At 38.6% G+C, this 16,280-nt stretch overlaps 1 protein-coding gene across 4 annotated transcripts in view; it reads right to left on the bottom strand.

Moving 5' to 3' along the window:
- Positions 1-16,280, bottom strand: part of RIC1 (RIC1 homolog, RAB6A GEF complex partner 1) — a 168,277-nt gene that overhangs the window by 33,338 nt on the left and 118,659 nt on the right. For all 4 annotated transcript variants that reach the window (XM_027615552.2, XM_027615551.2, XM_027615550.2 and 1 more), the window contains 5 exons: positions 12,292-12,380; positions 6,006-6,150; positions 5,320-5,368; positions 3,402-3,554; positions 1,507-1,710 (listed from right to left, as the gene is read on the bottom strand). In XM_027615552.2, the coding sequence (XP_027471353.2) occupies positions 1,507-1,710; positions 3,402-3,554; positions 5,320-5,368; positions 6,006-6,150; positions 12,292-12,380 (640 nt within the window). The remainder of the gene's footprint in view (positions 1-1,506; positions 1,711-3,401; positions 3,555-5,319; positions 5,369-6,005; positions 6,151-12,291; positions 12,381-16,280) is intronic.

Below are 16,280 nucleotides of genomic sequence, written 5' to 3'. Positions count from 1 at the left end.
GGACTACAGCTCTGACAGGGTTTTTATGAGTTTTAAGTAAAAAATAAAAAATAAAAACATAAAAATTGGTAAAGCTAGAGTCAAACAAGTTCATCTTTCTGAATAGTTTCCATATCTAAAGAACAAAATCACAAAAGAATTGTGCTCGTATCTACTTTGTCTAAAGTGCTAAAATCAGTGTGATACGCTACTAATAAGGGATACTTCAGAGGTGGCTAAGAATCACAGAATCATGGAATTTTTGAGCTGGAAGGAAATTAGATTTTTGTTATTGCCTGACGGATTTTTGAGTTCCAGACCTACCTTCTTTGATCCTCTGCTCTACTTGGCTCTCTGGCAACACAGACCTGGCTAGGCAGAACTGGCATTGATGCTAGGTCAGTGTAGAGTGAATAGTTCAAAGTATGGGGAAATGAAAATAGCAGAGGAATGGCTATAGGAGAGAAGGGAGCAGTGGAAAATTTTAGTCAAGGAGGCAGCCGATGCAGTTTTATTTCATAACTGTTACTACTTATCAAATGGTATGCACACTGAGTTTATGAGCTTATTAATGTCAGTTAGATACATTTTCTTTGCGTGTACACCACATGTCAGTGCAGGAGACACTCCTCCTTCAACGTTTCATATACTGACCATTCATGTCTCTCATCATCTCCACTCAAAGTCAACTGAAAATAACATGGGAGCTGAACAAGCTAATAAAGTAACAGCACAGAATGGAGAAGGGGGCTCAAGAATTGTGGAAACAGAACCCAATGAAAAGAAACCAATGCAAGAGAAGGCTCTGATGTACCTAAGACACTTTGGTATCAGTGGGGTAAGGAAGACACTCAGGACTTCTACAACTGTGTATGAAAGTTTCTTTCAAGAAACCAATTTACTGATTTACCCAAATTAATTTTATTTGGTATCAAAATTCAGAATTGATTTCCACATTAAATGCCAATTTATCAGAATTATTAAAAGAAACGAATTTAAAAGTTATACCAGAATGAGTGATTTGGAATAAGATTTATGTAATAGTAAAATTATTAATAATAAGGTTCTAGAGTGTGACCGCAAGTCTGCAATTTGGGTTTAAAGTCAGGCAGTTAACCTCAACATGTACCCATTAGGACTACAAGGTCAGCTGCCCAGGGTCCTAATTGACACTGTCACTTTCCATGAAATCACTACACTCTGCCTATGCAAATCCACAGAGCTAAATTTATACCAAAAAGGGGGGTGAGGGGAACGGAAGTAGTATAAAGTTGTGCTCATTGAGAGGGCAAAGCATAAACTTGCAGTTTTTGGACTCGTGGGCTTAAAGCAGGTGGGGATCCGTGCTACATCAGTGGCAAGAAAGGAAGAAGACAAGAAGACAGAAAAGCAGAAGAGAGAGGTGACAGTCAAAAAGGTTAAAAAGTTTCTCAGTTTTCTAAAGCAACAGAAGAAATATGTAAACCTCCGCTCCAGGTGCTATCTCCCCAGGACTAAGTCAACGGTCAACAGTCACTGAAGACTTACCTGTACCACATGCCAGTGCCGATGTCCAAGCAAAGTGCTTAAACCCTGAGACTCCAAACCGCTGTCTGCAAAGGGGCTCTTGCCCCCACCAGCCTTATGCTCAGAGCGTGCTGAGGAACTCCTGGCACTCTGGATTTGTGAGGCCTCGCCACAGTTCAAGTACAATCGATCCTCCCCCTGAAGTAGCACTTGCTCCTGGTTACTCTAGATGAGGGAGAAAGGAAGCAGAGGGCAAAGGAGGAAAGCAAATAAAACAACCTGATTATCAGGTAATGGAAAACCAGTAATACCTTGATTTAGTTTTATCATAGGAAATGCACCATGTAAGTCAATGTCACTTTTACTCACAGACAACAAGACTACATAATGATCTCATGCACTGTTATATTTAGAGGGAAGAGGCAACAGTTTAATGATTACTTCCCAGGGCAAACCAAATTTTTGTTAAAGCCTATTTTATCACAGATGCCAAAATGTGACCCAGTTTACAACAACTACAAGAGTATCTTTTCATTATTACTCCAAAATGGCAATGCTATGAGAGATTTTCCATCTGAAAACTGAACTACTCATTATCTACAGTTTACAAATGAGTTTCACATAAAATACCTCACAAATGGTGGCAAGAAGACATATCTGGTCAAACAGTGTGTGTGTGTGTGTGTGTGTTCACCGCGTGCCCGCCACATGGCAGGAGGGGACGACTGCGGACGGGGGTACTGGATGCTAAGGATCTTTTAAACCACAGGGAGGAGGAAGAGTAGCCCCAGTCTGTGGCCCTGGTTCAGAACAATTCAGTACTCACTTGGGTAAATGCTTGGTTGGGTGCCAAGGACTGTGCCAGGCTCTGAGGGTATTTAGATTAATAGGACAATTTCTCCTCTTGGTGATGATGACCTGGCTCTCAGTTAGAAGGCCAGTATTCTCAACTGTGGGCATATTATTCACTGACTATTCCATCAAACAGAAGAGCACCTCAGCCCCTCATCTTTCCATGGTAGTCCAAATGTGGTCTTGACATAAAAATCATAAAATTTGCCTTCAAATTATAATTTGGGATGGGGGAGGGGAGAAAGAATTACTCTACTCTTGTTTTTCTGGGGATCCTTATTCTTCAACTACAGTCAAGAAGTCTCAGATCCAGGCTACTGTCATATTCTTTCTCAGTGTATTGTAACTATAAATGTTAATTAGAAACTGGTTCCGAATATTTAAAAGCCCAATGGTGGCAGATACTAAGGCATACGCTTCTAACATGTAACACACCCCATTATTATATATTAACAATATAGGATATTAATATGTTCTTTCAGATTGATAAAACATGAGGAGTTTATATTACAATCTGGGGCAGTGTTTCCCAAAGCAGGTTTCTACTATTTTCTTCAAAGCATTCCTTAAAAATTCATAGTTAAATAAGGTTGGGAACAGTGTTTTTCGTATACCAATTCCTGGATTTTTATGATGCACATTAGCATATTAAAGACCCCAGAGTCCTATAATAAAGAAATCTGCAGCTTTATTTCATTTGACGAAATAGAACTTTTACATGACAACAGAACTTTTTCTTGTTCTGTGTATATGCTACTGATTCTTCTAAGTAGTGCCTTGTGGAACACACTTTGGGAAATTCTATTTAAAAAGGGACTAAATTAAGTTATTCAAGTAAATCTGTAAACGTCGCTTTCCCTCAAATTGCTTGTGATCCTATTAAAAAAAAAACAACAAAAAACAAAAGCTGCTGAGAAGTAAAATTTTGGTGTAAATTATTAAAAAGAAACACAAGAATCACAAAAAATATACAAAAGAAGATAATCCACCAATTTTAGGAGAAGAATCTGATAATCTACTATGAAGGCCACCTAAAATAAACAGTTGTAATTTAAAACACTTACCATACAGGGGTTTACAGTGAGTACACTCTTGATAAACTGAAACAACAGAATGCCTGGCTGTTTAACTATACTCTTGGAGTCAGACTCAATTCCAGTGTTGTGAGCACCAAATCCGCTGACTACCCATAGGTGATAGCCTTCTGCACCCCAGCTCTTGGAGAGAAGGGGAAGAAAAATCAGGTCAATGAAGTTTGTTATCCTTTCCTAGCTTCAAGTATTCAAATCCTGAAACAACCAACAACAGCATTACCAATGACTTCTAAAGCCTGGAGAAACTAAGTGAATCTGTAGCCCTCTCCAGTGGAAACCACCATCACCGCTCTCCGCCTGGAAGAGTGAACACACTACATACCAATCTTCACCCCAAATCCTAAGAAATGCCGACTGCTCTGTATAACTTCTCCATTAATTTAACTGCCTCTCAAATACAAAGAAATTTCTTGCAGAGGAAGACCCATGTGACCCAGATGAAACGCGACAAAGCTGCACCCAAAACAGATGCAGTCTTGTACAGAGCAAAGAACATTCAAATGGAAGCTACGAGACTAAGGTTTTCATTCCAGCCAAGCTGCCATCCTATTGTAGTACCTTGGTTAATTTACTTGGTTTTCTCAGGGTATACGTTTCTTCCTTTACAAAATGAGAAGGTTCAAGTAAACTCTCCAGGGCCAATTTTAATATTCTGTAACTACATTCCATGATAGCTTTTTAGTTTTTTGTTTTTGTTTTAAGGTCCCAATCTACAAGGTCAAGAAACTAGTAGAGGGAAAGTAAATCGTTGCTAAATTTCAAAAGCTTCATAGAAGTTTGGCTCTCCCACAATAAAAGTTGAACAGTTAACTAAAATGCTTAGATTCTTAGTTTGTGATTAAAATATCAACTTAGTGAGGCTAATAACACTGGTTCTTACATGCCATTCAGAAGCACTGAGAGGCAGTTATAGAAATCATTTGTTCAAAAACTTATTTTAAAATATGGAGGTGGAGCTAGACAGCAAATGGGCTCCTTGGTGGTGAAAAACTAGGAACCACTACTCAAGACAGTCATGGTGGTTTTAATTCTTCAAGAAACCCAAGATCAGAAAATGCCTTCCTCTGTGGAGCAAGGAAGAAGGTAAATGAGTAAGCATCACAGCCACTAATCTCACAAAGATGGTGCACAAAAGGGCTACAGGAAGAAAATGTTCTTATGTAAAGACACGGGTTACAACTCACTGTTTTCTACAGAAACTCTTAAAAATATGTAATAAATAAAAATACTGTTACAACAGTGACTTTAATTCCCTTGACAGATATCTATGGAAAGTTTTAAAAATATGCTCAAATAGTGTCCAAATCCTCCAGGAAAAACACCCAATGAGCAGTTCACTTCATGTTAAAAGAAGAGGCCATGAGAAGTGGGTGCTAGTGAGTCACATAAGGAATTGAGGTATGCCTGGGAAAAACAAAGGCCTGATTTGAATATTCACTATGTTTACAAAGATGGCAGGGGCGTGTTAGACACATACAAGCAAAACCAAAAGCAAGCAAGTACTGAAAATTGGGCAGTCTCATTTTTAAAAATACTTTTATCAAAGCAAGAACTGTGTAAGAAGAATGTGCTGAGATTAAAACAGCTTTGTAATTTTATCAGGCCAAGAAGAGGAAAAAAAGGGCAAAAGAAAAATCAGTTTTTCACACTATATACATTATATATACGTATACACATGTGTATATATGATATATACACACACACACACACACTTTTTTTTTTTTTTTTTTTTAAGTAGGGTCCACACACCCAGCATGGACTCCAATGCTGGGCCTGAACTCACAGGCCCTAAGATTGAGACCTGAGCTGAGATCAAGAGTTGGACACTTAACCAACTGAGCCACCCAGGCGCCCCACACCATACCAATATTTTACAGAAAGTACTTACCATAGAGCTGATCTTAAGGGGATCTTTTTTGGTCCCATCAGACCTATAACTGTAACAGAATAGAAACTCGATTTAAAAAAGTCTTCTATTACATGTAATATTTGGCTTTAGTTTTTTAAAAACTCAAATTGATTCTGTTCCTTTAAAACAGAAACACATACTAATGCATGAAATAGGAGACTGCTGGCTGATATACCTAGGTAGATCACCGAGACATAATCTTTCAGGTCCTGAGTAACTTCCTGACAGGGTCATGCAGTTTGGAAAGGAGTATTCATTTTGTCAGGACTGAGGTTCAGAGTAGCATAAGGAGTGGCAGAGATATCAACCCAACAAGATAATGTAATTTTCCATTTCCTACTAGTTACTTATGTACATGGCTTATTGTTCTTATTAGATCATAAGCTACTTGAAGGCAAAACTATCTGATTTACATGCTATCATATGTACTTAAGGGGTTCAACAAACAAATGCATTTTACCGAATAAACACTGAGTTTTAAAAGGATGGATGTTTAGAGAATCAGCAAATTCTGAACAAAATAATTCTGAACCTCACAAATTGTTTTGGGGTTAAGCATCAAATAAGGCAGAAGGGTAGCTGTATGACATAAAATTTCTGTATATGTGTATTTTCTCAGAGATAAATGGAGTTATTTTATCTAAAACTTGTCTTTATTCACTCACGCAAAATCTCCTCCAAGCGTACAAATCAGCTGGGCTCCAAACACACTCCATAAAGAAAGGCCTCCATTTTCCCAGGTCACTATTACAACACTATTGTCAGGAGACCATTTGACCAATTTAACAGCTCCTGTTTTGTTCCAAATATCTGTTAAGAAATTGTGAGAAGAGTTAAAAACAAATGATTCCTTCAGAAACACTTAGTATTTTTTTTTATAATCTATACTTTTTCAAGTTGAAATGAATAGAAAGACATGTCTGCTTCAAATAATGAGATGAATCCTATTCATTTAAGGTCACATAAAATGAGTAAGGCCATTAGCCTTGATTGAAGCAGAACAAACTCACCTGCCAAAACATTTAAAAGAAGTAAGAGCCATTTTGGGCCACTATCAGCCTGAGTAACTATAATTGTTTTAAAAGTCTTTGGCTTTGGTCAATTCGGTTTCTGTAAAATGGGGATAATGCTTCCCTTCAATGATTCAAAACTAAACGTCAAAGTAGTTTGCAAAGTAGAAATAAGATGTAAAATAATGTCGTACTACTATCTTCATGCTCTAATGGCAATACTCCAGGGATCCAAGTTAAAATAAATTGAAGCTAAACTTCTATCAGGATTACGTAGGTAAAACTCCAGCTTGAGTACTCCAGGCATTTATATCATCTTTTAACTAATAATTGTTCTTTCAATCCCATAATTTCACTGTGTAGTAAAACCCAAGTTTCCCTACTGCAGAGTATTTTCTGTCAGCAATTCCAAACCAGCTATCGTTATCACTTTCTTTAAAATTCTTTTCATTTGCAGTATTAATACATTTTGGCTATAAAACACAGAAGATCTGCTACCAAAGGGGAGGTATATAGATTTTAGTCTACAGAAGACAGGTTTGGTGAACAGAGAGGGACTCCCTTCTGCCTATGTTTGAATCCTCACATTAGCAACCCCCACCACAATGAATAACCATGCTATTCTTGTAGATGAAAAATGGGAATATACATAAGAAACATCCTATCTTTTTACTATACACCTGTCCAGGAGAGAAATTTAAAAACAAACCAAGGGGGCACCTGGGTGGCTCAGTCGGTGAAATGTCTGCCTTTGGCTCAGGTCATGATCTCAGGGTCCTGGGATGGAGCCCGCATCAGGCTTCCTGCTCAGCAGAGAGTCTGCTTTCCCTCCCCATCTGCCTCTCCTCACCTCTCATGCTCTCTCTCACGCATGCGCACACTCTTTCCCTCTCTCTCAAATTTTTTAAAAGTAACAAAAATAAAAACAAACCAAGAAACACAAAATCAAACTGAAGTTTACAAAATGAAAGCAATTCCATGTGCAAGAAAAAAAATATGGGCATTCACTATCATAAAAGGATGTTCACTGAAAAGGAGAGGTTATAAACAGTGTACCTAGTACCCCATGTGAAACATACATACATGTGCACATAATATGCATACCCACTTTCCAAGCATTACGCACATATTAAAATCTAGTTGCAGAGATCTATAATAAAATATCAATGGTGGTAAACCTAATCTTCACGTGTCAGGATTACAGGAAATTTATCTAGGTGGTAACAACCTACAATGAACGTAGATTTTGATATAATCTGCATATTGAGAAAAATATTAAAAAGTAACCCACAGATGTTTTGTTACAGAGCTGAACTTACAAGAAAGAAAAAGGTCCAGAAGCCAAAACAAAAGAGAAAACCTAAAATGAGACTGGTTAGTACCTGGGCTGAGGAAAGGGTTGGAAGCAGGGAGGGGAGAAAGCTTGGAAATACAGGGACAGAGGATGAGGTGAGACCCAGCAATGACAAGGCCGTTGGGGTTTCACGTCCTACAGGAAGACAGAGAAGGCGTCTGAGTCCAGCATGGTATCGGGAGTGAGAGAGAAGAGAAGCCGAGGCATCACGTAAGGGCTCCTGAGGCACCACGGCCAGTGAAACTCAGCCAATGCAGCCTGAAGGAAACAAGGAAGCTCATCCCTGCTTCCGATATACTGTCCTCCTACAAGTCTCCTGCAGTAAGCAGGTTTACAGCCTAAAGCAAACTGGCAGAATTCAGAGAGAGTCAGTAGGTAACCCAAGGGAGAAATGGCATTCCAAGAGCCTGCGAAAAGACAGAACAATCTGAAGAACTCCATACAGTGCTGAACAGAAGCAGTGAGAAGCACTTCCTGCAATGACGGAAATGTTCCTCCTTGCTTGGTCTAAGAGGCAGCCCCTAGCTACATGTGGCTAATGAACGTGTAAATGTGACCACGCAACTAAAGAAATAATTTTTTTTTTAATTTCAATTAGTTTAATAAAAATAGCCACATGTGGCTGGTAGCTACTGGGCAGGGCAACTTAAGTATGGATAAAAAAATAACAAACAGGCGGCTGGGTGGCTCAGTTGGTTAAGCGGCTGCCTTCGGCCCAGGTCACGATCTCAGGGTCCTGGGATGGAGCCCCACGTCGGGCTCCCTGCTGAGCGGGGAGCCTGCTTCTCCCTCTGCCTCTACCTGCCGCTCCCCCTGCTTGTGTGCTCTCTCTAATAAAAAATAAAAAATCTTAAAAAAATAATAATAAACAGATAAAAGGGCCAGAAATAACAATCAAAATTCATATCACTCTGTTCTTGCAGGATGCAAATCTGTCTTTACAGAAAAATACATGCAAGTCTTTAAAGGCTATCCAGTGAGAATGATAAAGACTTAAGGAGCAAATTTCTATTTCTCGCAGGAGAGCAATTAGACACCTGAAATGACTCTCCACACTGAAACAACGAAAATGCTGAATAGAATACTGGGGCGCTTGGGTGGCTCAGTTGGTTAAGCATCTGACTCTTGATCTTGGCTCAGGTCATGATCTCAGGGTTGTGAGATCAAGCCCTGCATCTGGCTCCACACTGGCCATGGAGCCTCCTTTGGATTTTCTCTCCCCCTCTCCCTCTACCCTTCCCTCCTGCTCGAGTGCACATTCTTTTTCTCTAAAAATAAAATGCTGAATAGAAGACTTAGACACCTCAAAACAACTAAAAATTCTGGGAGGTAAGTGAGTGTACAAAGGGCTTCTGCCCTGAATTTTTCTGCCAAACCCTGGAGCCCCTGACTTCTATTTCTGATGACTCCCAGCACGTGAGGGACAGGAGATCAAGCTCAGAGCTTGGCCAAGGCAGGGTATCTAAGAGAAGATACCACATAATGGGTGGGGCACAGAAGGCTACATTCATGGTGTAAGGAAGAATGAGAAATAAACTCTACCATGTGGAAGGTAAAGAAATAGCAAAGGATACTTTGTTTTGTCCAAGAATGGAAAATAAAGAATCTCCCCTGAGAATCTGCAACCACAAGTCAGTCCTCACTCTAATTTGTAATTTGTACAACTTGTAGGATTCAAAAAAAATTACAGAGAATATAATGCAAACAGTCCAGACTGATGTAGTACTCTCACGTAACTTGCCATAAACACACACAAACCCTCTTTGGAAGAACTCAAATTCAATTTAGGTCACAAAGCATTCAAACAAATAAGTTTGAAGGAAATTAAGCAGCTCTCAGTAAAAAATCCTAAAATATATAAACAAATTCATGAGAACCCAAACTCAGAAAGAAAGGTTTCAGATACTGAGACTAACAAAGAATATAAAAGCCATTTTTTAATACCTAAGCAATAAAAGAATATTGAAACTAGGAGCAGGATGCATACAGATTAGAGAAGAGCTAAGTAAACCCTCTGGAAATAAAAAATACAGTAATTAAAAATGGACAGATTAAGTAGACTATTAACATAAATGAAGAAAGAATTAGTGTACCAGAAAACAGGGAAAAACTTTCTAGAATACAGTCCAGAGAATCAAAAAAATGAAAAACGTTAAAAGGCAGGTTAAGGAACCTGTAAAAAGTACAATGTAAGTCTGATTAGATTTCCAGAAAAAGAGATTAAACAAGAGGCAATATTCAGAGAGATAATGGTTGAATATTTTCCAGAAGAGCTGGACAATATGAATCCTCAGATCCAGCAAGCCTGAATCTCAAACAAGATTTAAAAAAAAGGAAAAAAAATTAGAAAATTCTTCACCTTCCAAATCACAGTTGAAACCACCCCAATGACAAAGAAAAAGTCTTAAAAGTAGCTAAAGAGAAAAAAATCCAATCTCCTGAAAAGGATATACAACTGGACCAGAGTTCCCAAGAGCAACAGTGAAACTGGATGGTAACAATAACTGTCCATCCAAAATTGTATAAAAAAGTTAAGCCATAATTAAATTACAAGGGCAAAATACATTTTCAGACCCCACCCCTCCCCCCCAAATTGAGTTTATCATCATAAAAAACTTCACTAAAGAAAATTCTGAAGAATGTACTGCAGACAGAAAATGGTCTCAAGTGGAAGGTGTGAGGTGTTAAAAAAGACATGATGGGGAAAAATACTGGTATACATGTGGGTAATACTAAGTCAACATTAACAGTTACATATTTAATGTTTCCTGAGATTTTGACATGAGACACCTTAGCTTCCCCTCCTTGAGGCTAAGGAGAATTTTATTACTGAATTAGATTTAGATGGGTGCCCTCAATTTTTCTGAGTTTTTTCTGACCCAAACATCAGAGAGGTTTGTATAGTTATACAGCAATTATTCTTAATATAGGAGCATATCTAAATTTGGGAGAGGAACAGAACAGTTTGAAAAGGGTCCCAATTACTAACGCACATATAGAACACAATACGATATCAAATTCATGAGACATGTAGTAATGAGATTCTACAATGACCTCTGCAAAGGTCATTGGCTTAAAAACATATTGATTCATTCACATTTGTTAACTATGTGCCTCTCACTAAACTGAACTCGCTTGGTGTAAAGAGATAGATATATCCTACATTCTTACCATGAAGCTAGCAGAAAATAAGACCTGTAGGCTGCTAAGTTCAATAAAGCATTATCAATAAGAAAGATGTTATATGCAAAATATAATGAGGCACAGGAGGGAATGGTATTCTGCCTAGTTCATAAAATGAGATTTCATTTAAGCTTGAAAAACCAATATATATAGACCCTCCCTATAGAAATATGGGATATTGCAGGTAAAGAGAACAATAGGAGACAATGGCTAACTCTCAAGAATCTGCAGGTAGTCTGGTAAAGTGTCAGACTGCAGTTCCTAGGTCTACGTGCAGGGTATCCCTGAGACAATCTTCAAGAGAAATACAGCGATATATAGTATGTGATGGACACAATGTAAATTATTAGCTCCAGGTAGTTCACAGCTGCAACATTAGATTGCAACTACATTGAAACTGTACAGTGTCCAGTAGGCACAAACATCCTATTAGCAAAAAATATTTTAAGAATAAAAATAAAATATTTTTCTTTCCATTTATGTGTATTACTTTTTGAAAATGCTACCAGGATTTAGACTTAATTACTTAATAAACAGAACTTTTGGCATTTAACATAGAGAGGCTGTGGTAAAATTATGGAAACCCTAAGGGCTGAGTGAACCAAGAAATGCTGCCAGAAATATTCAGCAAAAGACCTTATGTGCCACCTATGTGGTAGACACTGCTGGTTGGTTAATGCCACATCTGTTTCCATCCCCATTCTCTCTTGCCCACTTCTACCATAAAGGCTAGGAAAATCCCAAGGTAGCTAATGAGACATAATTATGGCCAATCAGATGTGAGTGGAAGATAGCAGAGCAGGTAGGAGGTGGGAATGCTTCTTAGAAACCTTTGCTTTCTTGATCAAAAAACCAAATATGCCCTGTTTCCTCCTTTCTTCCCTACTCAAGTGCAGAAGTAATGCTTGCAGCTCAGAAGCTACCCGAGACCATGAAGGAAAGACCAAATGAAGGCCGGCAGCAACTCATCTCTGGATTTCTTGCTAGCAGAGAAAATAAATCCTATTTAAGCCACAATACCTTGGGTATTCTCTTAGTTTTGGTCAAAAGCATTTCCAATGACAAAGACTTTAGACTTAATCCTATGAGGGTCCACTCAAGATTCACTAAGGGGTTCAGAAAGACACTGTTTTGTTTACTGCTGTCTATCCACCAGTTAGAGCAGTGTCTGGCCTACAGTATATATTTGATAAGGATTTGCTGAATGAATAGGTTGAATTGGAAGGCATAAAATAACAAGGGCAATGAAATCAGGTAAGAGACCAGAGCAAAATCCCTGGGCCACACGAAACACAGTTATATGTTTTAACTGTATTTGAACAGCATGCATCATTTAAAATCCAATCACTACACATACCATTACCTGTACATTAAAAATTAAAAATAAGAAAAAAAAGGACTCACCAGGATACTGTTTTGCTGTTAGCTCTAGTTTATGAGACAGCAGCATAGCTCCAGTAGTGTTATCTATTGTATAAACCTGTACAGAACCACTGTGAAAAACAAATAAGCTTTTAATGAAAAATAGATAAATACAAATACAGAAAGCATTATTCTGTTATATGTTCTGCTGGTAAGAGCGTAAACCAAACCATTTTGTAAATAATTTGCAGTCTCATAAATTTGAACAAATGCATTATTTGTAATCCAGTAAAATTTTCCCTCTAAATATATTCCAGAAATATCCTTGTCTATGTTATCAAAAGGCATGCGCAATGTTCATTATAGTTCTGTGTATAATTGCAAAACAGAAGCAACCTGAATGTTCAGCAAGAGAAAGGAAGCATAAACTGTAGTATATTCACATAGTAGTCTAAGCTACAGCACTGACAGGACTTCAGTCACATGCATTAAAATAGATAGCCAGTACGTATATATGTAGTATAATTCTGTTTCTATTCAGTGAAAAACATTCAAAACATAGTAAATACACTTGTGGTAAAAATGCAACAAAGAGCTAATGGACACACCATCTCTGGTGGAGAAGGGGATATTAAAAAAGAAAGGGAAAAAAGGGGTTGCACTCGCCCTGGTCATGTGCTATTTCTCATGCTGGATGTGGTAATTTAGACAGATTTTCATTTTATTATGTTTTCTATTCAATATCATTTTTTGCATCTACACACAATATATGTTATTCGGTGAACATGGTATATATAATGATCTCATTTAAGAAATCTTAACAAGGGCCAAGTTTAGGAAGGGCCAGAAACCAAAACTAAAACTTTGTAATATTGCTTCTAAGCTACATTTCAAAATTGATCTATAATGATCATAAAAAATACCATTTTTGCTTACAGAACTATTTTCAGATCAAAAATTTAACACAAATGTTGTTCTGACCCATATCCAGCCTGGTCAGCTCTTCTCAAGGATCAGGACTAGGGCTCAATAAAACACCTGCACTAAGAGGCCACTTGAACTTACCGCACAGCTCAGTGATGCTGTGTTTTTAAATCTTTCTCCTCTCTGTTTCATTCTGGATAATTTCTCTTGCTATGTTTCTCAAGCTTCTTATTCTTTTCTTCTACAATGTTTGATGTGGATCTTTTTTTATATCTTCCATATTTAATACTCAAAAGAGACCCTCTCCAGCTCTCTGGAGTTCCTTCTTTGTGCCACTCTGTTGTCTTTCGCTGTATGTCCTGAGTCCTCGCTGCTTCGGTCTCCCCAGATTTTCACTTCCCCATAACTCAGGCAATCTGCCAGGTTCTGTCTCCCCAGACTCGTGCTGCAGCCTGGAAACTCTCTCAAAGTAATTAAAAGCTAAGGCATTTGTAGAATTTTATTTGTTTCCCACCTTTCTGGGTCTCGAACTCATATTGTCTTACTCTTCCATATTTTTGTCCATTTTCTCCTCCACGTGGGAGAGAGAACCTGATGTTATTCCATCTTAGTCAGAAGCCAAATGCCTGCGAATAGGTATCTTTTCAGACTACCTGCCCAATTAGACACTTTGCCAGCACTAAGTAGCTAGCACGTATTTACTTGTTTTTCCTTTGCATCTGACAACTGTCAAGTGGGAACCCTGGGTTGCTGAGCTCTAACAAGTCAGTGAGGAGAGTCCAATATTTCTAATACAAGAAATAGGAGCTAAGTCAACACTTACAAAAGACTGACAACTAACCTTTTATGTATTCTATGATGCCTGTATTGTTTAAATTATTTTTATTTCCATTTCTCATTAACCCATTATAAGAGAAAAATATTTCTTCATGCATAGCACACTACTCACTAATCTCAAAGCAAAAAAAGATCTCTCCATAATAGAGATATGGCTATAATCACAAGTGACAAAATTTAGTATCACTAATACAAGGACAACAACATTATTGCTACATGGTGCCACAGCAAATACACAACATCACATGATAAAAATGTTTAACCAGGATCTAGTCAACCTCCCTTTTTTTTTTAAAGATTGTATTTATTTCAGAGAGAGACACAGAGACAGTGAGAGAGAGCATGAACGGGAAGGAGAGGGAGAAGCAGACTCCCCACTGAGCACAGAGCCAGACGCAGGACTCGATCCCAGGAGAGTCAGGTTGTAAGACTGATCCCCTTGCAAATTGACATCCTAGAAGAAAGTCACCTTCTTACAGAGCTCGAAGGATACCAGCTACAGTTGAGTGTTCAGGGCAATTAATCCCGGTAAGGGCTGGAAGACCAGAACTAGAAGCCACTGGTCTGTTACATCACACAACTACAATCCAAAACTTCCACCCCAACCCGGGGTCACACCAAAAAAAAAAAAAAAAAAAAAAAAAAAAAAAAAAGCTGGTACTCTCCCAAATGAAGAAAAGTGAGATGACAGAGGCTGAAGGCCGAGATTCCACCTTCACTGCCCAGGGGAAGGGCCAGAGTACATCTCGTGGGCTCTCCCATCCAGCCCCGGCAGCCCCGTGAGGCCGCCCTGACTGCAGGCAGTGTGGTACAGGGTGCCACAAATTTCCTATTTGAGAGGGTTTTGAAGGCTAAAAAAGCACTCTACATACTGTAAGGCAGCACTATGAAGATTCTAATACAATCTTTGTACTGGAGCTAGAATATAAGCTCAACAAAGTCAGGTGTCTTATTCTTTTCTAACATATCCCAAGTGCTTAGAATTGTGCCTGGTGCATGGGGGACACAAAGACATTTGTTGAATGAATAATGTGTATTCAATTTTACTCCTAAAACATGCATTATCAGAATTAAAACAAGAAATTGATCCTATGTGAGCTTTAAATTTGCTCATTAAGGCACATCCACAAATTCAAAGGCAATGTCTTAAAAAGGATTATTTTTTTCTTTCAAGATTTTATTTAAATTCTACTTAGTTAACACATAGTGTAGTATTAGTTTCAGGGGTAGAATTTAGTGATTCATCGGCTGTATACAGCACCAGTGCTCATCACAAGTGCCCTCCTTAATGCCCGTCACCTGTCTAGCCCATCCTCCCCACCAATCTCCCCGCCAGCAACCCTCAGTTTGTTCCCTACTGTTGGGAATCTCTTACGGTTTGCCTCCCTCTATTTTTATCTTATTTTTCCTTTTCTCCCCTGTGTTCATGTTTTGTTTCTTAAATTCCACATGAGTGAAATCACATGGCATTTGTTGGGGCACCTGGGCGGCTCTGTCGGTTAAGTGTCTGACTTCGGGTCAGGGCACAGTCTCGGCGTCCTGGGATCAAGCCCGTGCCTGCTCAACAGGGAGTCTGCTTGTCCCTTTCCGTGTGCCCCTCCCCCTGCTTATGCTCTTTCTCTCTCAAATAAAACCTTTTTTAAAAAAACAGACCTCATATGGTATTTGTCTTTCTCTGACTTATTTCACTTAGCATAATACACTGTAGCTCCATCCACGTCATTGCAAATAGTAAGATTTCATTCTTTCTGATGGCTGAGTAATATCCCATTGTATATATACCACATCTTCTTTATCCATTCATCAGTCGACGGACATTTGGGTTCTCACCATGTTTTGGCTATTGTGGACATTGCTGCTATAAACACTGGGGTGCATGTGCCCCTTCGAATCAGCATTTTTGTATCCTTTAGAGAAATACCTAGTAGTACAATCGCTGGATCACGGGGTAGTTCTATTTTTAACGTCCTGAGGAACCTCCACACTGTTTTCAGAGCGGCCGCACCAGTTTGCATTCCCACCAACAGTGCGAGAGGGTTCCCCTTTCTCTGCATCCTTGCTAACACCTGTTGTTCCCTCTGTTGTTCTGACAGGTGTGAGCTGGTATCTCATTGTGGTTTTGATTTGTACTTCCCTGATGATGAGTAATGTTGAGCATTTTTTCATGTGTCTGTAAACCATTTGTATGTCTTCTTTGCAGAAATGTCTACATTCATGTTTTCTGCCCATTTCTTAATTGGATTTTTTATTTTTTGATTGCTGAGTTTGAT

Source organism: Zalophus californianus, chromosome 13 (assembly GCF_009762305.2).
Source record: "Zalophus californianus isolate mZalCal1 chromosome 13, mZalCal1.pri.v2, whole genome shotgun sequence".
Taxonomy (NCBI): domain Eukaryota; kingdom Metazoa; phylum Chordata; class Mammalia; order Carnivora; family Otariidae; genus Zalophus; species Zalophus californianus.
Note: the sequence above shows the minus strand (reverse complement) of the source record. Positions and strands in the feature narration are given on the sequence as shown.